The sequence below is a fragment of the Amphiprion ocellaris genome, chromosome 6 (assembly GCF_022539595.1).
Source record: "Amphiprion ocellaris isolate individual 3 ecotype Okinawa chromosome 6, ASM2253959v1, whole genome shotgun sequence".
NCBI lineage: Eukaryota > Metazoa > Chordata > Actinopteri > Pomacentridae > Amphiprion > Amphiprion ocellaris.
In genome coordinates this window covers 32195558-32217992 of record NC_072771.1, presented here as the reverse complement: position 1 = coordinate 32217992, position 22435 = coordinate 32195558, and the positions used below count along the sequence as shown (strand labels likewise).

Here is a 22435-nt window from a genome sequence, read left to right as displayed (position 1 = left end):
TATTTGTACATACTTTGCACCACACGAGTTGTCTTTAATTTTGTTGTATATTGCGTGAGTATAGTGACAATTGAAAGCATTCTATTCTATTTCATTTTCAATTATTCTTAATACAGGCTATAAACAATTTTTTCCACCCTCCCAAAAGTGAGGAAATCCTGCTGACAACCACAGTTGACTGAAAGCATAAATAAATCACACACCAGCCTCTTTCATGGTCACATCTTTTACAAGTCTTATAAAGACCAAATGAGACATACATAAATGACAGCAGAACTTCGATAACAAGTTAAAAGTCAATACAGCGCTGTAGTTGAAATACTTCCTGCATGAAAATAACTTTACTATTCATAGAGAGTGTATAAAATACAAAACTGAGAAAAGGCAGTGTCGGGTGTATTGTATTTGCATTTTTATAAAACATAAGGAAACCCAGCAGAGTCTCAAGAATCTTTTCCAACAGTGAAGACGTGTCCTTGGCTGCCATATAGGTCAATGTTAAGTCTCTCATTCAAAGTCCGTTGCATTTTTTCTGCTTTATATCGGAGGCCAGCTTTTGGCTACATCCTGGTGCATGGATTCAGGCAACCATTGGCAAAATGCAGACAAAAGAACTGTAGGGGAAGAAAAACACATTATAAAACAACACAAGTAGATGAGAACATGACTAATCAAATCAGAAACAAGCCAAACACATTAAATACTCACATTTATCTTCAGTCTTCCAGACAGAAAGGAGAGCCTCTCTGTTGTCAATTCTCTTTGACACCAGCGGCACCAGTAAAGCCTCCGTTCTGGGCTGCAACCTAAAATAGCAGAGCCACGACAGCAAGGGCAAAGTTATCCGCTGAAACAAGTCAATTGTGAAGAGAAAAAAAAGGAAAAATGACTGAAAGCGTAAAGATCAGTGTTTGTGACGGCATCAACTTACTTTGCCCATGTTTTCAGCATGATGGAGGGGTTGGAGAGAAGGTGTTCTCTGTGTTTCTTCAGTTGAGGACAAACCTGTTAACCAGACAAGGAAGATATCTTTGGAGTAGTGCTGGGCGATATGGAAAAAAATCATATATCACGATATGGATTATTTTATATCACGATAACGGTATATATGACGATATACCACAACAAAGTATGTTTTCAGTTATTCTCTGAAGAGTTTGACAAAAATTTCATTGCTTACTTTTCTCCATGAAACTTTAACCTGTTGCTAGGGCTGGACCCGAATCTTCAGTCCCCATGGTGGTATGCGGATATTAATTTTGAGATCCGAATATTGCCTGCCTGCCTGCCTGCCTGCCTGCCTGCCTGCCTGCCTGCCTGCCTGCCTGCCTGCCTGCCTGGCCTGGCCTGGCCTGGCCTGCCCTGCCCCCCCCCCCAGCAGTGCTAAGAACAAGTCTTTTAGGTTTTGAAACCATACCTGTCCCTCAAGAAGAAAACTGGCAAACAGCTTGAAGCGCTCCACTCCGTCTGGATACGCCATCTCCACTGCAGGCAGCTGCCAACCCACACGGACTGAAGGAGCGACACAGTAATTAATCAGATGCTTCAGAAACACATTTCAGCTCTGGAGCTCTGCTGCAGAAAACTTACAGAAGGTGCTTTTGCGGTGACATCTGATGGTGCCGCTGGAGGAACAGAACCACGGTAACGGCGACTCCTCAGGAGAGCTGAAGTGACAGTACTGAGGCAGAAGCTGGGGGATCCACTCTGCTTCTACTGCCGAGACTCCTGACAGGAAAAAGAGGGGCACATTTTATCAGGTAAAAGCATCAGTCTGCAAATCTAGCTTGAAAAAAGTAACAGCGATTTGTTTTCCTGAAATTTAGCATACTAGACACATGGCTCATGAACAAGATTTTCAGGAAACACACAATCATTTCAGCATCCAAACGCAGTAAAGTAATTAACATCAAGCACAGAGAAAAACACAGTTAAGACTGGTTGAAGGAAGTTTGAGCAACCATATTAGAATTTATTACTGTGCTTTCTCAACCACATAAGGCAAAGAAAACATCAAACCAGAGATCCTTAGATTTGTCTAAAACGAGGTTCAACTAAAATTTAGTAACGGATCAAAACAGAAACAGTACAAACTTCAAAATAACGTTGAAAAATCACATCTTTTTTTAACTTAACAGTGACAACCTGAAAACATTCAGCCCTGCCTTGTGATTGGACTTGATGACACAAGATGTGCAGCAGCGCATCATTTGAACTTCCTCAAGAATGTTTTTTAACTTTTCCAGAGTCTGTGAAACACCTCAGTCATTCTATTCTATGATTCTCACTACTATAAAAACTACATTCGAGAAAAATCAAGCCACCTCATACCACCAGTGAAGAACATCAACATGTTGATATTCTGACCCACTGATTGTCAGTGAGTACTTGGTGTTCATTTTGATCTCAACAACACACTTCTAAAGTTTTCTGACTGCATCCTGTACGCTTGTGAGGCTATTGTTGACAACATTTTACCACGATGACGCACACAGACTTATGGACAAGTTGAAAACAACTGCAGCTACAGTATCTAGCTGATAAAAAGCCCCCAATTTGTTTTACTTAACAGCAAAATTAGCTCTATTCAGGGCAGAGGTGGTCTTATTGGTGCTGTAACCAAAGCTTGTTTACCTCTCATGTACATCTTGGTGGTCTCCATGACCTCCTGGTAGACGACAAACTCTGGCAGCGTTTTGAACAGCGCAGAATTAGGATGAATGAACACTGGGTCGTCCATAAGAGGCGTCTATGAGCAGAAAAAGATAAAGGTGAGGAGGTGAGTATAGACGCACTGAATTCTCCTAAATCACATTTAAAGCGCTTTCAAGTGACTTACCTTGTATCCATTCTTCCACTTCGGGTCCAGTAAATCTTCTGCCTGTACACGCCTCGCAAGATGGTCTCCCAGTCCGGCCAGAACAATCTGCCGCAAGCAAACTACCTGGTGCTCCGTCGGTGGGGTCATCTTTGGATCCACAAATACTCCCACCTCCGGACACACTGCGTTCACTGGGAGGAGGGAAAGCAAAGGATTTTCTGTTGTGCTCTTTCAGCAGCATATGATAGATTATCTGTTCTATTTTTACATGTGTGTACCTGCGTTAGTAAGTTGTCCTCTGAGCTTCCGGATCTCCACCATGGCTTTGTACCTCAGTCCATTATCCTCACAAAATTTGGGAGTACAGCCAGCAAATTCACAAGCACCAACAGCACCTGCAATCACATGTTTACAGACTTATGGTAAGAATCAATTAACATACTTAATATCAACAAGCTGCATCAAAAAAAATCTTTTATGGATCCTACTTCACCCTTCCTAAATTGAGGCTCAATTAAATTATTCATATAAGGAGCATCCTGATGCTTCGGTGTCCCCAGGAAATCCTGTCTTATGCTAAAACCTGGGAGAAAAATTATATTTCTGAAGTCATGCCATGGGGCCTTTACCCTACTGTTGTCCTCATTTATGGGCACCAAAAAATATTGTTTCCTTGTCCGAAAAAAAATCCCAAAATTCCCCAAATTTCAGAAAATTTGCAAAACCTTCAGGAAGAAAATTCCAGTAATTCCTTAAAAGTTTCCCTTAAAAGTTTTATTTTAAAAAAAATCCCCCAAATTTGGCAAGAAAATTCTTGTAAATATTTTCAAAAAATGAGTAAAAATCTTCCAAAAAATCCTAAAAATATCTAAAGTGATTACATATATATTAGTAAAACTTCTAATATTTTCTTTAAGAACATTCACAGAAAAATCAACCAAAATCCAGCAAAATTCGCTGGATTTTGGTTGATTTTTTTTTGTGAATGTTCTTAAGAAACATTTTTAACATTTCTTTTTTCCACAAAAAAATGTTCAAAGATTTCCAAAAAATGTTGAAAATGTGGACATCAGAAGTTTACCTGTAAAAATATTTTTTTCTCCACATTTTCTGTTAGAAGAATTATGCTTTCGTTCATTGGGGTTATCATTGAATGACTGTAAAGGTGTCTTCATGCATATGCAAGCACTTTTAGCTGAGAACTACATGTATGTTTTAAGCTGTAATCTGTATGTACTCACAGTAGAAACATGAGAACAGGGTTGACCCGTTCTATATGATAAGATAATGCAAGTGACACTTTCTCTGTTAACATATCTTACGCTGACGCGTGATGCCGCCTCTGTGTTACATGACTGGTTGAAACAAATAAAAGACGCAAGGGGAGACATAGACTCTTCGGAGAAGGAAGGCTGCAGCAGTGGTGCATACAGCAGTGCATGCAGTCTCTATGTACCCTTGCGGCAAGTAAAAGATCTGAGCTCGTTAGTACTGTCTTTCCTTCCTGTGCTGTGTGTTTACTTTTCAGGTTTAAACCCAACATAAACTTGGTCCTTCGAGCCGGATGCCAAGAACACCTGGGGCCCTAAGGAGCAGTTTGAGGGAGACCGAAGTCTGTGCACAGCCCCCTGGAACTGGGTTCGGGGACGAAAGACCTCCGTGGTTGAATTCCACGACGGCCGGTTAAACCCTGTTCAGGCTTCGAGGGGTTCCAGGTTGAGGGCATCCAAACAGAGAGAACAGCACCAGGAACGAGCGACAGGTACTGCACAAAACATTGACACTCAAAGAGTGAGTGTAAAAAGCGCTGATTAGGAAAGTGAAGTCCTGAGCTAAGAAGCTGAAAACCTATATAGGGGAGTGATAATTTTGAACAAAACAAACCAAAATGGGAAATAATCAAGGGAAAATACCTTTAGAGGGCGATGCAAAATATATGGAACGAAAACATCCAGACTCAACACAATTCTTGTCAGAATGGGAAAAGAAATATGGATTTAATTGCAAATTAATAGTGGGAGGCTGTACAGAGCTAGTTAAAAAATTAACTGTAAAACAACAAACACATAAAAAGAAAATAGAAAAAAATGAAAAACAGCTTCAATATGCCAAAATATGGCTGGAAGAAGCACAAAAAAGAAAAGCTGCAACCAAAAAGAAAGCTGAAGCCTGTGCAGCTAGAGCAGAAGATAATGAAATAGTGTATAAACGAAATACACAACAACCTGGTGCGCATGAGGCTGGAGGTGACACAGCAACTGCTGAATCAGATAACATTGATAACAAACCCCTTCCCTACAATGAGGGTAACAGACAACAACCACAACCGACACGACTCTACCCTGACCTAGGAAAACTAGACCCTGACCCAGAAGGACTGACCTTAGAGACATCTAAAAGACCTCGTACAAGACAAGACGGACCTGTAGGTAACTGGAGCCAAACCTTGGGGAAAGTTTTTGACCCACATATAGGGAGCTCCTCTTACACAAATCTGACAGCCAACTCAGATAAAACTGATCCGCTCCCTATGATAGAAGTTCCTAACCCTGCATATGACAGGGGGACAGATGGAGCTGGAAACGGAGAAAGCAGGACAATGTGGGTATATAGGACATGGACCATAGAGGAAGTGAAAAAAGCAATAGAGGGAGTGACCCCACACACTGTGGACCCAGAGAAATTCTGTATGGACATACAAGACATTATAGATTCATACCACCTTGATGGAGTAGAAGTACAGCAGGTTTATACTACAGCTCTGGGGGGAGCCTGGGGACGAGTTAGAGGGAACTGGAACCCCATGGCAACAGACGGACAAAAACTGACTCCTGGTAGCGCAGACTTAACAACTAGAATAACGGCCCTAAATGCCCGAATTACACAAACCTTTGCTCAAAGAGCTGATTATGGTAAAATATGGCAGACAAAACAAAAAGACGGAGAACCTGCAGAAGATTTTAGAGTACGCTTTGAAGCCATATTTCTTAGACATAATGGCCTCAGAGATGATGGTGATGAAAATGGTCCCTATCAGCAACATTTTAAAGCTGTTTTTATAAACAACTTGCAGCCAGGCCTGAAGGACTGGGTGACTAAATATAATGTAGATTTACCCACCCAAAACCTAACACAGGTCATGAATTGGGTGAAACATGCTGAGACAGTCATTACAAACAAAAAGGACAAGGGACACCATGGAGGATATAGAGGCAGGGGAGGACACAGAGGGGGATATAGAGATAGAGGAGGCAGACAGCAGAGGAGAAGAGATGACGCATGCTGGCAGTGTAGGAAGCAAGGTCATCGGGCAAGAGATTGCCCAGACAAAACAAAAAACAGAATGACTAGATGATAGGAGTAAAACTGAACAGACAAAAAAAAGAGGCCTCCAAAATCCACTACGACCACGCACCACCCCATGTGTCACTAATAAAACCTAAAAATGAAAACTGGAAAAATCTTGGTCTGATGCTGAGGGAGGGCAAAGAAGCAACAGACTGGCACACTGAGGGGCCCTATCAATACAGCGCATGGGCCCAGCTTTACAGAACTAAACTAAACTGGGTAGTAGTAGTAGTAGTAGTAGTAGTAGTAGTAGTAGTAGTAGTAGTAGTAGTAGTAGTAGTAGTAGTAGTAGTAGTAGTAGTAGTGCAAACAAAGCCAGCTACACATTTAGAAGATTCTCAGGAACAGTCATGATCAATAATGCTAACCAAAGATGAGGAGGAGCTATTAAAAGACCTTCCTCAAGAACTATGGACGTCTCCAGATTCTGATGTAGGATTATTAAGAGACTGTCCACCTGTTAAAATCAGACCGAAAACCGAATACAGACCATGTCAGAGACAATATCCATTAAAACCAGAAGCTGAAACTGGCATTACACCTATCATCCAGAAGTTGTTATCCCAAGGAATCTTGGTGGAATGTACAGATTCACCATGTAACACTCCCATCTTTCCTGTAAAGAAAGCCTCACCATCATTACTGACAACACCTACAGCTATAAAGGTAGCAGAAAGAGCGTCATGGATCCACCTATCACACTGCAAGAAACAGAGGTTCCTGGAGGAAAACTCCGTTGACAGTGAGGGGAAGCCTGACTACAAAGGGGATTAAACCTTTTAGTGGTTAATCGTCTCAAGGTCAGTGAAGAAACCAACAGATCTTTACTGTCTTTAGGGAGCAGAGTACTCTAAGATCCTCATACATGCATCCACACACTCGCTGGACAAAGAACAGGACAAGTACACTGTTAGCTGACAAAAAGGAGGTGAAGTGCTGGTAACCTCTCCCTCCAGAAGATAGGTCATGACTCCATGTGTCAAGACTATGAACAACTGTAGTACTAACTGTGGTACTTCTAACATCGATTATATGGCTGTCTATGATTAAAGAGATTCACAGAGGTAAAAGAAATTATGAACTTGATGATGATGATCACCATGATAATGTTTGGTTCCGGATGGCAAACCTGAGAGCTAAAACTTTGAATATGTCTGACTGTTATGTGTGCTCATTCATACCTTGACATTCACAGACCAGTCTATGCTTAACACCCAAACCAGTTCCACTAGATGAAGTTATGTGTGTTATAGCCATGTGCACAGCACTGACTACAACCTCAGTCACTAACTTTACGCAATTCACTCAGTATTTGCCAACTTTGAAACGGGTCAGTTTTGACCCGCAGGACAACACGTGGGTTAAAAGTCAGCATGCAGCCTAAAAGACTTGTCTACGGTCTGTTGTCCATTATTATAACCTGAGCAGAAAGTCATCGTACCCAGCAGGACCATAAGGTCCCCCAGCTGGAGTGCAGCTCCTTGTCCAGCCCACAGCCTCCTCATCTGGGTCATCCGAGCTCGACGCTGGGTGAGTTTGGTGCTCTCCTCTTCACTACGTGCAGGTCTGAGGGGAAACAACGGCATGCTACAGTTTTAAAACATCTAAAACGTGTTTATGCTGCTTGATAAGGTGCTCATGTTACATTTAAGTCACTTTTAGGCTCATCTAAGATTTGTATATGTGAATTAATGCACTTGTGAAGCATCAGTTTCTATTTTTTTTCCACTGGAATCAAATCTGAACCACACTGAATGTCCCTGTTCCTACTTTTTAATTCATAATTAAACTGCAAACACATATCCCTTGAGAAAACTTGTCTTCACCTGTCAAGGTCTTCAAAAATCTCCCGGACGGTCATGGCTGCGACCACAGCGATCACGTATGGCAGACAGTCCTGCTGCTTCCCGAGCGCTAACATTTTAGCGTAGCGTGGGGTCACAGGGAACGAAGCCATCGCTCTGCCCAGCGGGGTGATGGGACAGCTCAGACTCGCCTGCTGGATCTGTTTCACCCTTCAAAAGAAAATTTAACAGTTTACAAGTGTCGACACATGATGCCACTAATGATCAGTTCAGTTTGTATAATCACACTGAACAGAATTTTTACGTAAAAATGAAAATGTCTGATTAGATGAGAACAAAACTGCATACCCATTTCTGGTACTTTTACAGGGCTTCAAAAAAGGCCAATAATCTTAGAGAGTTCTATGTGTTCTGCTATTGATCAACTGAATATAATGTTAAATGATTTCATAATGAAATAAACACTTGTTCAACTGATATTACTTCATCTTTTCATTAATCTCAGTAAAGAAACAGCATATGAAGAGAAACAAATGTCATAAATGCTGTCTGAACTGCATTAATACATAATAATATTTAACTACATTTAACTACAAGTTATGTGCTGTACAATGAAACAAATGTCAAATCAGATAAAAAATGAAACCAAATTTGAACAAATTCTAAAGTTTGCAACCATGCAAACAAAAAAGATAAATTAGTTAAGTCAAGACAAGACAGCGACTTTATGTAGCATGTCTAAAAAAAAAAGATTGAAATTGTGAAAGTAACCTAACAAGACTAAACATTTCATTTAAGATTATGTAGTGTTATTTATAGATTAATGTGATTTTACCTGAGTGATTTACATATTAGGGATTAAAACCTTCAAAAATGATCTGATTAGAATACATATATTAAGCTTACAGAGTTATTAATAACCTAACAAATGTAATAATATAGACAGACACCAGTGTTATAAATTCCAAAGCTTATCCTAACTGAGACAGTGTGGCTAAAACCCTTCAGTGTTATTACTTATAGAGATTAGCCTGACTAATTTAGAGCCGATAGTATTTAATTGCTATATTATTATATGTTATTTGCAACACTGAAAGGGAGCGACTACCATGTAACAGGAAGAAATCTCCATCAGACCCAGCAGTTAGAAATAATTAAATGTTATGTAACCCATGAGGGGCAGTGAAAGAAACAGTCATTCAGTTACCTTCCAGTGCGAGGCGGCTCCTCCAGAGCTCCCAGTGATACCAGTAACTGCTCTGCTGCAACCAGAGCCTCAGTAGACGGAGGCGTGGGAAAGGGGAAATTTACCACCTGCACAAACAGAAAATATTACTTTGTGTAAATGACATTATGTATCTCTTACACAGCTGCATTTTAGTTGCTCGTTTTTTTTTTTTTTTTTTTTACTGACTTTATCTATGTTGAGGTCCTTCATCTGTAAAACCAGATCCTCCACAGGCCTGCGAGTGATTTCTGCCTCTGAGAACAAACTGAAGTCTCCAAACACCGCAGAGGAGTACAACCTGCAGAGATACGGAGACAAACACTTGTGAAAACCCTCTTTAAGTAAATAAAACACCAGTTTAACAGCATTACACAGTTTAACAGTTCTGACCTGTAGCAGTGTCCCGGCTCCGTTCGTCCTGCTCTACCGGCCCTCTGATTGGCAGAGGCCTGCGAGGTCCACGTGACTTTAAAGGACGACACTCCGGTCACTCGGTCGTAGAAACGCTTCTTAACTCGACCGCAGTCGACCACGTACTTGATCCCGGGGATGGTCAGAGACGTCTCGGCTACATTGGTGGCTACGACACACAGACGAGTGCCAGGTGGAGGCGGCCTGAACACCTGCAGAAACACACAAGGTGTCACAGTAACATTTATTCTACCATAATTTACTGAACCGTGTGACTTCTCAGTTACTGGACGAAGTCTGAACACCATGAAAAGTATTTTTAAACTTACATTTTGTGCAAAATATCCAGTCTGAGTCGCAGAAAACTACTTTCACCATTATTCCAGATTAACCACCACCTCTGTTAACAAGTCTAACCTACACAACTGACTTTACATAATAGTTAACATAACCTCACCTGGTAGCTGGTGTTGTTAATAAACTCCCAGCTGCTGGTGTATCAACAAAATTAAAAACCTCAGCATATCAACACATTAAAAAAAATATGTTTTTGTATTTTTAGGTGAAAAATTTTCACTCAAAAATATATTTAAATTGCTGTGTACTAGTAGGCACAAATCAATCTGACACAACTATTCGTTACACTTCATATTGACTATGCAGACAAATCCAGCTCACTGCTTGCTTATCTTTATAATTGTCAACTGCCCACAAACCGTAGAATAGAGCATGAAAGAAATAGAAAAAATACCTGGGATTTCTTAACAATCCTCCGTGTATAAATCTAACGTGAAATACAACCATTTAAAGTAATGATGAAAGACTAATTTATTTCCTGTTCCAACATCATATTACAACAAACATCTGGTCAAGAACTAATAAACACTCAAAGTGCTGTTTCACTGATAGTTAATTTACTTAGTTTATGCATTAAGTTGTCTAAAGTGAGCCTGAGCAGCTTCCTCTTAATCAACAGGTCGAAGTGTTCCAGGCTACAAAGTAGAACCAGGAAGGCAACAACATTTATGTAAAATCTATTCCGTAATAAAATGGACCGTCTTGCACTATATTGGCTATTTAGCTATTCACTATGTTAGTGGTCCATTGGAATGCAAATGCTAAACTTTATCCAGGACATCGAAAAATACATAAATCTTTACACTAGTTCATCTGTATATGTCTATTTTTAAAATCTTTTCTTTTTAATTATAGCAGAACAACTCCATCCTGTCTTTTAGGTGAATTTTCTTCTCAGTTTTGTGTTGATGAAAGATAATAATCTCACCTTAGCCTGCTGCTCAGGAGCCAACAGAGAGTAAAGTGGGAGGACGTAGAGAGGAATAGATGGGTCGGCCTTCTCCTCTACAGAGACGAAATACAGGGAAATGTTAGGGCACCAAACTGAAACAGATCCACGTAAGAATAATATGTTCAGAGCAGCTTGCCTGAATCAGCGAGATCATCTCCGATGTCGAGGTCTGAGCCTCCGTCCTCCTCGTCTCCGATTCCAGCCTCTCTGTCTTCATCACCTTCATCCACCGGCAGGGCGGAGTAGTTATCCAGGTCGATTCTGGGCAGAGACTGAAGAAAGAGTCGACACTCTTACAATATTTACACAAGAAATATGTGCTGTGGATGTGGGTGGCGATAATCACACTGCAAAGTCACACACAAATAGAATTTGTTCAGTTACAAAGGCTTTAGAGACCTTTTTCTAAAATCAGACTTACGACTGCTTTCTTCTTCTGTTTGGCCTTCTTGAACTTCCTCATCGCCTCTGACGTGTCTGCATCCTCATCCTCAGCTGGACACAAAAGCAAGTAAATACACAAAACACACTCTTTGCTTTGAGGTACTTCAGAGTGTGAGGAGGCTGCCACTCACCAGCGGTTGTGTTATTCTTCCTGAAAGGGAAAGCGTTTCTCAGTCGCCTGCAGAGATTGTGAACTTCAGCCTGACCGGTCAGAAACACCAGGATACCACCTGAAGGAAACAGACACACGAGGAAAAGTTGGTCCTGGCGACTTCCTGTAAATATGTCTGTATATATATATGTTCAATTCAGTTAGAAAATCTACTACAAATATAAACTTCCCTTTTTTTCTGCATTGTGATCAAGCTAGAATATTTCAAAGTAAAAGCACCCATCTCTCTACAGGCAAAACTGTCCAAGTTTGTTATCATAAAGAAACTACAAAGATGATTCTGTTCATTTAGATGTTAAATTTATATCTGTTAAGTCTTTCATCTCTGGATGTACTTTGGCAAGAAGCAAGTCATATGTTTAGGGTAAAGAAAAACACATTTTCTTTTGTTCTTCCAATGACCGGCTATTCTTTTGATGTCACCTCTACAAATCAGTTTAGCTTTTTAGTAAATAAATATTTATGCTATGAAGCACCTGGAGGCAGCATGCGGTGGATTTTGCAGGTCTTGTGAAAGGCCTCTCCGGTGTAATCCTCCATTGGGGTGCGTTTGTTGAAATGGATCGTGACCGGGAACTGACGAGAGTCCACCTTGATGACGGGCGGAGGCGTCCGAAACAGCCTCTGGTTGTCTGTGAAGTCCTCGACCCGCAGAGTGGCTGACATGATCAGCAGCTTCATCGGCATCCCTTTCTGCAGGGAGGTGGAGAGGCAACAGGATAATTAAATGGATTTATGCTTATAAGAATAAAACGTCTGTAAATAAAATATGAACATAGAATAAACAGAGCATTTGTGTCTCCTACCTTGTTTCTGAGCGGGACGATACGAGACAATAATCCGATGAGGATGTCAGTGTAGACGCTCCTTTCATGAGCTTCATCTATGATTATCACACGGTATCGCCTCAGCAGAAAATCCTACAGGACAGAGACACCAAAACACTGAACAAACATCCAAGAATCATACAGATAAAATGTGTTACAACCAAGTCTATTAATGAAAAGAAAAAGAAAATGCTTTCAGCTGCAGTTCTCAGCTAAGTTCAGCTAAATGATGGTCATTCAAGCTGTAATTTTAGAAGTTAGTTATAGAATTCATTAGTGAAATAATCAACAAGAAGTGACAGATAATGCTGATAATATGCTGCTCTTTTGCACTATTTAATATTAAGACTGTTGATTTGATGCATACATTGAACATATTCTGATATGTTGATGTTTTTCAGTGGTTTGTTCAGCAGATCTGCAATTCCGCTTTTGATTTTACTGTTATTTTTATTTATTGCTGACTATGCTGCTGCAACATAACAGTTCCTGTGGCTGGAGCAATAATGTCTCACTAGCTAACTATCATCAATTGATCATTTAAACCATTTTCAAGCAGAAATATCAAATACTGCCTTTTACCAGCACCTTTTCCTCATCTTTTGTGATTATTAATTGAATATCTTTTATTTCAGTTAGTTTAGGACGTTGTTTTGGGCTTCGGGAAAATGTAAAGAACATTATTCACCATCATCTGGCACTAAACAGACAAGATAATTAATTTATTATTTAAAATTATCATCAACAGAATTTTAAATAAAGAAAATATGTTGGCTGCAGTCCTAATTTTTACTTTTAGATGGAAAATTCTGCTTTCCTTCATCCTGACATGAGGTTCTGTGATCTTGCGCCACCATTCAGAGACATACATGGTATCTTACCTCCACATGCTGATATTAACCTGCAATTATCTTTTTGTTAGAGATGTTTATTATTATTTGAAGAACAATAAAACCTTCACAAACCTTTTCCTTTCAGTCATGTTAACAGGGAAAATGTGGATATGTAGGCTCAACTTCTTTAGAACTTCGTGTACTGGCCTGAATCAAGGTTTGCTTCTCAAAATTAAAAAAGCTGAATCGTCTTACATCAGCAGATGAAACATGGACGCTCACTCAGTCCGTCTAATTCTGTTTCTGTGGTCGTATCTATCAGGCTTCATGAAGGAAAGCAGTAAAAACCTCGGTATTTCAGAAAAACCAGCTGAAGCTTGTCATCATGTTTACTGTATTTCATTAAATGATGCAGTAGAAAGTGAAGAAAATACCTTCTGAATCTCCTTCAGTAGAACGCCGTCTGTCATGAACTTAATCTTTGTGTCACTCGTCACATTTCCTTCATATCGAATCTGATACGACACCACCCTGAACACAGACACACAAACACGCACCATTATCAGCAAACGTTTACATCCATCGTGCTCTTTCAGCCTGCAAACCCGGCGTCGCTTCATGTTGAATATTTTGAAACATGTGATGAGTAAATGTTAGTTACTGTGGGGGCAGGTTCATCTCTTTGGCCACTCGGTGGGACATGCTGACAGCTGCTACTCTCCTCGGCTCTGTGATGCCAATAATCTGACCGTCACTGGAGGAAACAAGACAAAACAAGAGGACGGTAACTGCATGATATCACATTTCACTTAAACGCTGAGTGAAACATTTCAGGACAGCACCATAACGTGGATAAACTACCTGGCATAGCCGGCTTCATACAGAAACTGAGGCACTTGGGTGGTTTTTCCGCTGCCTGTCTCTCCACAGATGACGATACCAGGGTTTTCTCTCACCGCCTCCATGATGACCTGCTCCTCTGCCAGAACCGGCAGCTTCAGACGAGCTTCCTGCAGCGACAGATTCAAATACACATAAAGCAAAATCACAAAAACACCCTGCAAAATGTGATATCTGTTGCTTTCAGGTTCATTCTGCAGTTTAAAGGTTCACATACCTGTATTTCTGGTGATCTGTCAACAGGAATGAAGACAGCCGGCTGTGATGGCGCCTTGTTTTGGACTTTCTCCTGCTCTGAAGTCTTTTTCTCTTTCTGTTCTTTTTGCTCCGTGGCTTTCTGCTCTTCCGTCACTTCCTCTTTGGCATCGGTTTCCTTCGGATCCCTTGTCTCTGTGGGATTCGTCACATTCTCATCCTCCTCTTCATCAGACGATGTGTCCAGATCACTACTTCCTTCAGCCTTCTGTTCTTCTTCATCTTCCTCCTCTTCTTTCCATTTTCTCTTCCTGTTCGCTCCACTGAGGCTGCTGATGTTTGGACCTGAGTCTCCATCTTTTGCTTCATCCGATGACCTGAGAACAATGAAAACCACTTGTTCCACCTGCTGTACTGAGAAACAGACAATCATACTGCTTGTTTGTCTTGACTAATGTGTTGTGTTCTGGTCTTACTGTTTAGTCTGGTAAAGCTTGTCTCCTGTTCCCAGTTTGGACGTGGTGTACAGGAGCTTCAGTTCAGACTCTGGAAGCTGCACTGCAGCCAGTTTGGTCAGGATGTCTGCTCTCTGGATAGAAGAGAAGTAATCATGCATGTGGGATGTGATCTAGTCCTTTATAAACGATTTCCCAAAACCTTGTTGGCAAAATCAGTTAACATTAATGTCCAGAATTGTGAGGAGCAGCACCAATAAATAAAATAAATACTTGATTTCCTGGTATCTTAGTTCTTCCCATCCCTCTACTATCTGCAATAAAGGCATAAAAAGTCCAAACGAACACAGCGAAAATCATGTTTATCTACATCACTACATTTTCATGTCACAAAAAAAAGTTAAATATTGTTTCAACACAAGCAGTCATACAAAAACTTCTAGTAAAGAACTGCCTTATAAGAGAATAAACAAACAAGCTGCTAAACTGACCAGAGCATCAAAGCAAACTTCTGGCACGATTTTGAACCATCATTGATTTTATATTTCAGTCAGTGCTAAAAACAGAATGCTCAGCTCTAATATGTAAGGTATTGTAGTAAATTCCAAAAGACGTGGCATTTTTGCAATTACTTCTTCACTGTTAAGTCAAGCTTTATGCACTCAATTGTTTAAGTGATTCTTTGTTCATTCTAAAAAGTAATAAATGTCCTTTACAAGTTCTGAGAACCAAGGTGTGTGCTGTAAAAATCTTATTTCCCCAGCTGACAGTCAAAAACCCAAAGATACTTTACTTCATATTCACATTTAATCAATGCATCAAATCCTCACATTTAAGTATAGAATATATAAAGTGAATTTAAAGCTGACATCCTAGTTAGAAATGCGTATTTCCTCTTACAGCTGCACAGTTTTGACTACACCTGCAAACTGTCTCACCTGAACTTTCTTCTCTTTGCGCTCCAGGACCTTCTGCAGCTCTTTTCTCTGCTTCTTGGTGAGCGGCTTTTTGCTGGAAACTGGTGTCAGAGAGGATTTCTGCTTCTTGGTTTTGTTGGCCGGTAGGACCAAAGCATTGCTCTCATCTACACCTTTCAACCTGTCCGCATCTGAGGACAACACAGAGAAGTCAGGGGACTGCGACAAGTCAAACATAGAGTAATAAAGTGCTAACAAAGAGCGAATATTTTCACCGTTTTATGGATTTCTCCTGTAAATTTCTACCTTTTAGTTCCACCACAATGTCTGTCTTCTCTTCATTTGCTGGTTGTTGAGCATCGGTTTGTTGTCTTCCCTTCCAGTTGTGTTTCTTCCTCAGTTTTCCCATTTTAAACTAAACTCTGGAAATAAATAAACAACACTAATAACTACGTACGCAAAACCAGCAACGGCTGATCTGTTACATGAGAAAAACCAAGAAAAATCTGACACTTTGTCAGGGTAACAACGATGTAGCAGAAGCTAACTAGCTAGCCTTATTATTACAGTAAAAAGAACACTAAATATTTAGGACCATCGTTACATACAAACCTTGTTATTTTGTCCAGGCAAACAGCAGCATTTGTTTTTAAAACACTTGACTTGTAAAACCACAGCCCTGCACACACCTCACGTGTAAACACACCAGAGTCCATCAGCTAGAACTGTCCGTCGGTGAAATGTGACTTCGTAGAAACGTTCCGGCGCACAAACGGAATCCCCAACAAACGTGGTGTTTTTTCAGACTTTACATACATACATAGACTTACATAACATATAATGCATGTAGCATATGATTAGAAAATCATGCAAAATTACATACGTATTTATATTTAATGTAGGGCTTTTTGTAACCTTTGACAGCATTAAAATTTTACATTTAAACTGCAAGTTTTCAGTTTCTGTTAACAATTTTTAAGATTTCCTGAAGAAAACTGGATTTCTTCTTCATATTATGATTATATGTAGCGAATATATGCTATTGCAATTACGTTAATATTCACACAGATATATCAGTATCAGCATTTACCTGGTAAGTAACAAATAATGCAGTCCAGAGTAGTAGTTTACATAGTTTATTCACCAGACAGTAACGTCTGTAAAATATGCTGTTCAGTACATATAATGGTCATGTGGTATGATTATCAAATTTAAGGGGTTCTTATCAAAATATTCTAATAACATTATCATCCAATGTTTTGATACTGGAAATCTTTTCACAGATAAAATAGTGAAGATGAAGAGTAATGAAGAGAATGGGATGCAAAATGATTAGAAGAAGTCAGAGAAGAAAAAAATTGAAGACAAATGGGAGAAAAAAGACGAGAAACAAAAAGGAGGGAGAAAAAGAAAGAAAAGATAGAATAAAGAGAAAGAAGAGAGCAAGAAAGAGGACAAAAAGCTAACAAATGATGGACTGAGACAAGAATAAAAAAGAAAAGACAGGAAATGAAGATTTTGAGCAATGAAGAAAAAGGGATGAATAAAGGTTGAAATGAGGAAAAAAAATGGAATAAAATAAAAAGAAAGAAAGGCAAAGAAAAAGGGTATACATGTCCTTACCTATAGCATGTTTTAATGCCATAGGTAAGGACAATTTAGATCATTTGTATTTATGTTTCTTGACTCATTTATTCAGGTTGTCACCTGAAATTAAAGCTAGAATGGCAAATATATTCTCTCCAGTGTGCAAATGAGAAACATCATAGTTCCACTTCAGAAGCTGCTGTCCTTTAAAGGTGCGTATTCGTTCTCCCTCTGAGCCTCTCCGGCTGTGAAGCTCTCCTCTGTGGTTCTTTTCGCCTCTTTGGACAACCTCTCGAACTTCCTCAGGAAAATGATGAGCGCCACCAGCAGAGCCGTCTGCACCGCCACAAACACGAACAGACAAACCTGCGAGGCCAACGCCAGGTCGCAGTACCAGTAGTGGCAGGACTCCAGCACCTCCTCCTCGGTTAGATACACCACCAGCCGCCCTCTGAGGCCGGGAGGGGAGCTGCAGTTCACACCCAGGTGTGACTTGAGGCCGGGGGGTTGACGCAGCAGCCAGGCTCTCAGGTAGAGGACGCCACAGTCGCACACCCAGGGGTTACCGTGCAGGGAGACGGAGCGCAGGGAGGTCAGGCCGTCCAGGAGCCCGTTGGGGAGGGTGGAGAGCAGGTTGTTGTGGACACGGAGGTCGGTGGTTCCAGCAGGGAAGCTGGTGGGAAGTGAAGAGGAGGCCAGAGACCTGCTGCTGCAGTCTACCTGACCACCATGACAGGAGCACAGGTGAGGACACGCAGATGACCTTTGACCTCCGGACAGCAGGAGCAGAAAGAGGAGCAGAAGCCCCTTCATGGCTGCAAAGAGAAGAGAGGCGGCATCTTAGATTGTTAGGATTTATTATCGCACAAAGGCACTGCTGGCTGAACACTGAAACTGATATTACATATGAGTGTTACCATATTGATATTAATAACCGTTCATTGTGCAATAAATGCATGAGTTGTGCCTGACGTTTAAAGGGAGAGAGATGGAGTCAAGCGTTAACCTCGGCTCTGATGGATACAGACAGGTGATGCTGGAAAGTTACAGCCGCTTACAAAAAGTATTTCTTTTCCTACACATGCACACACTGGCAAAGCTTCACAGTACAGGGTGTCCATAAAGTCTCTTTACAATTTTAGCCCTCGTATTGTCCTCATTTACAGGCACTAAAAAATATTGTTCCCTTGTCTGAAAAAAATCCAAAAATTCAGCAAAAGAAAAATTCCCCAAATTTGTAAAAATTTGCAAAATCTTCAGGAAGAAAATTGCAAAAATTCCTAAAAAGTTTTCCTTAAAAGCTTTTTTAAATCCCCAAATTTTGCAAGAAATAAAAATTTTTTAAAATGTAAATATTTTCAAAAAATGAATAAAAATATCCCCCAAAAAATCCTAAAAATATCTGAAGTGATTACATATATATCAGTAAAACTTCTAATATTTTATTTAAGAACATTTAGAAAAAAAATCTTTTTCTTTTATCTGAATGTTCTTGAAGAAAATTTTTTTTTGAACATTTCATTTTTTGCACCAAAAAATGTTGAAAAATTTTCCAAAAATGTGGAAGTTTTCATTGTGAAAATATTTTTTTTCTCCACATTTTCAAACTTTAAAACGGTTCAATTTGACCCGCAGGACGACACAAGGGTTAAGAATTTATTACAAAGGCAGTTGACATCTTAACCAGATTTGTTTTATTGTAATCAGTGTTTATTAAAGTTTGTAATCACATTGAAATTGTGTGTTTCATGTATCCTGTTGGTGAAAGAGGTGCTGTTAAATGAAACCCTAAAAAATGGCGACTCTTCAGGCCGCTGGATTGGAAGGGATGGGCCACTTCTTCGGCCACCACGTTCACCAGATATCACTCCCTAGGACTTTTTTCTATGGGGTTGTGTTAAAGATATCAAGTATCGAACAAAGATTCGGGACATTACTGACTTGAAGCAAAAGATTTCTGATGCCATTGCCACCATTAAAGAGGCTATGCTACAGTGAACATGGCAAGAAATCGAGCACCGTCTTGATGTGCTTCATGCAACGAATGGTGCCCATATAGAGGTGTATTAAATGAGGTAGAAAAAACTTTGACAACCACTGATTACACTAAAACAAATCTGGTTCAGATATCTTATCAACTGCCTTTGTAATAAATCCTTAAAATTGTAAAGAGACTTTATGGACACCCTGTATATTCCTATTTCTTTATAAGGTAACTAATTGCACTGAAACTGCTAACTCAAGGTTGTTTGAGGGTGGAAACCAGAATAATCCTCCTTATGAGATACTACAAGTGGCTGCATCACATCAAAGCTAACAAAGGAATAAGACTAAGGGGTAGAGAGCGGGAAGAAGTTTGCAGGAGGTTCTTTTTACAGGGTACAGTTCTTGGCGATTGGATGAATCGTAGAGATATGGACATATCTGTGCACCAACTAATGGGAGAACTAAGTCTAAACCACAGTTTATCCTCACCTTTAGCCAATCACATTTTAATATTTTAGTTGTATGTTTGTGTTCTATAACCAATCACATATTACTTTACTGAATAAAATGCTGTGTTCACATTTGGTTTTATCCTTTTCTGGGAGGCTTTTCCAAACAGAAAAGATCCTTGTACAAGATTCTTTTGAGACACTGATATTAGGAAATAAACAACTTAATTGGAGCGAAGTAGTTTGTCTTCTATCTCAAACAACGAACAAGATTAATGATCACAAGATTAACTGTGTTGAACTCTTTTTATGTCTGTAGTTGAAAGAAACCATCTGTGTCTTGACTGTGTCCAACTCATTTAAGGCCTAAAACTAATTGAGGGCAGCAAAACCATAGCGGAGTATTTACTATGAGTTTATACAACCCTGAGCGTCAGATTCCCCTTTAATTACTGATCTGCTGGATGGTGCTGCATGTTATCTCCCCATGTCTTTCCTCCGGTTTCCTTTCTATCTTTACTGTGCTACCAAATAAAGGCAAAAAGTCACTAAAAGACATTAAAATCCATTAAAACATATCCACAATTTGCAATAACACAAACCCTTCTATTACAAACTAACTGATAACTGGCAGATAAATAAAAATAATATAGCAAAGCTTATTATCGGTGTAATAATTCTAAAAACTGATAAATTACAGTGACACCAGTTATTTAATTCCTTTGTCTTACATGTGTGCATTATTTTGAAGAGCTGTTTGGATTGAAAATTAGTTAAACTGCTGTCATGCAACAAGAGTTCTCCAGCAATCTTCTTTTATCTTTGTGAATCTTGACTGTTTTTATTTTTATTTCATGTCACAGAAAAATGATCAAGCTCTGCATTGTGATGTTTTCTTAGGAGATGTTATTATCTCTGGGCTATAAATGCATTAAAGTGCTAGCAAAGTCTTTTAATTGTTTGGTTTATGTGACAGTACATTGTTTGTGCAGTTTGTCTTCTTTAATATAATATTCATCGAAAATTTAATAAAGATTTTATACAGTTAAATTTTCAATAATACAAGTTAAATACTACTGAATTATGTAACAGTTGTACATAGTTAAACCTTTTATAAAAGCACCACAAAAGCATGTTATTGACAGGATGTTATGTGTTCCTATAACACATAATCAATGCATTTTCTACATTTTACTGCATTTTGCATTCATTTTGGATTATTTTCAGTCCTGTGACAACCAAACAACCCTCTGTTTTCTCTCATATCAGTTGTCTGTTTGCAAGTTTGTAAGGTCAGAACTAAACAGTTTACAGCCAAGACTCCACGTGAAAACACTTTAAAGGGGTACAATTCATACTGATTTTTGTTTTATACATTTTCAAGGAAAAAAAGTTGACATTCATCATTTCCTCTTAAAATAGAACAGCGTTATTATGTCAAACTAAACTTCACACGTCAACTTATCCTGTGAGAGAATTTAATGGGGTCGCGAGTCGCCCAGTTTTAATCTCAGTAATATGAAAAGAGCTACTAAAATAAAACAAAACTTTTAATAAGGTCTGAGGAGAGTCACTTACCTTCAGTGCTGCGTCTCTTCAGAATGTGTTTCTTACAGTTGCTCTAAGAAGAAGAGTGTGTTTTACTGCCAGCTGGAGCTCACTGATAAAGACCACAGACACATTATGAACACATGAACACACACACACACACACACACACACACACACACACACACACACACACACACACACACACACACACACACACACACACACACACACACACACACACACACACACACACACACACACACACCACCATGAAAATATCTCAGAAACTCTTCATTTAATTCCTAATAGATTTCTATTCAGAGTTGTTAACTTTAGTACTAATTTGAAGTAAAACAGATATTATTCAGTGAATATTATCAAAAAGCTGTGGTATGTCTTTTACTCAGATTACAGCAGAAATGTTACATTTTTAGCACATAGTTCATCTTATAGGGAGAATAAAGTTTCCAGAAGGAAACGGTAATACAACTATTATATTTCACTAAATAATTAGAAAATTATAGGAGCATATTTCAGCTGTTAAGACCCACATCTGCATCAGGATATATATCAGACATGTCAGGTATCAATTCTATTGTGTATTATTAGCAGGGTTACAATCAAATACTGCACTTAAATACAAGTTTGAGGTATTTGTAGTTTACCTGAGTATTTCTATTTTCTATTATTGGCACAGTTCAGAGAGCCAAATACTGTCATTGTACCTCACTTTATCTAATACCCTTGGTTACTTTGCAGATTGTGAATAACAACACGAAATATAACAGACACATAAATCATGATGTATTTTTACAGGTTTCACCTTCCTAGCAGTGGATAAACTAATTAAAATTAGTTCCATAGTCATGAGTTGCGACATTATTATTGCTGAAATGGCAACTCTACATAATGAGTACTTTTACTTTCACTGCTGTAAGTATATTTTGATGGCAATTCCAGTACTTTTTACCATTTCTCGCTGTGAGTCAAAGATAAGTTAAATATCTGAGTACATCTTTCACTAATGAACTTGCAGAAAACACTGATATTTCTGTCACTCACACTGATATTCGGTTTGCTTGCGTGTTTCTCCACTGACTGTCAGGAAAAAGATGCTGTGTACAGCCCAGAGGAAGAATGGCTGCAGGAGATAAACATGAATCAGCAGAAAATGTCCCTGCAGCAGCTCTGTGACATG

At 39.4% G+C, this 22435-nt stretch overlaps 2 protein-coding genes across 2 annotated transcripts; both read right to left on the bottom strand.

Annotated features, from left to right (window-relative positions):
• Window positions 1-210: 210 nt before the first annotated feature.
• dhx37 (DEAH (Asp-Glu-Ala-His) box polypeptide 37) lies at window positions 211-16645 on the bottom strand. Its single transcript, XM_023277476.3, has 27 exons — window positions 16278-16645; window positions 15972-16087; window positions 15687-15856; window positions 14770-14882; window positions 14316-14670; window positions 14060-14208; window positions 13860-13952; window positions 13633-13729; window positions 12345-12458; window positions 12015-12231; window positions 11498-11596; window positions 11344-11417; window positions 11059-11194; window positions 10899-10975; window positions 9593-9825; window positions 9389-9500; window positions 9182-9288; window positions 7996-8184; window positions 7611-7735; window positions 3100-3216; window positions 2840-3012; window positions 2635-2749; window positions 1591-1728; window positions 1418-1512; window positions 932-1005; window positions 709-806; window positions 211-614 (listed from the first exon to the last, which is right to left on the bottom strand). The coding sequence occupies exons 2-27, from the start codon at window positions 16072-16074 to the stop codon at window positions 538-540; spliced, it is 3450 nt and encodes a 1149-aa protein (XP_023133244.2). The 5' UTR covers window positions 16075-16087; window positions 16278-16645; the 3' UTR covers window positions 211-537.
• Window positions 16646-16785: 140 nt separating this feature from the next.
• gp1bb (glycoprotein Ib platelet subunit beta) lies at window positions 16786-22317 on the bottom strand. The gene is made up of 3 exons (XM_023277494.3): window positions 22300-22317; window positions 21266-21347; window positions 16786-18067 (listed from the first exon to the last, which is right to left on the bottom strand). Exon 3 carries the CDS (start codon window positions 18063-18065, stop codon window positions 17442-17444), a length of 624 nt encoding a protein of 207 aa, XP_023133262.2. The 5' UTR covers window positions 18066-18067; window positions 21266-21347; window positions 22300-22317; the 3' UTR covers window positions 16786-17441.
• Window positions 22318-22435: the final 118 nt, after the last annotated feature.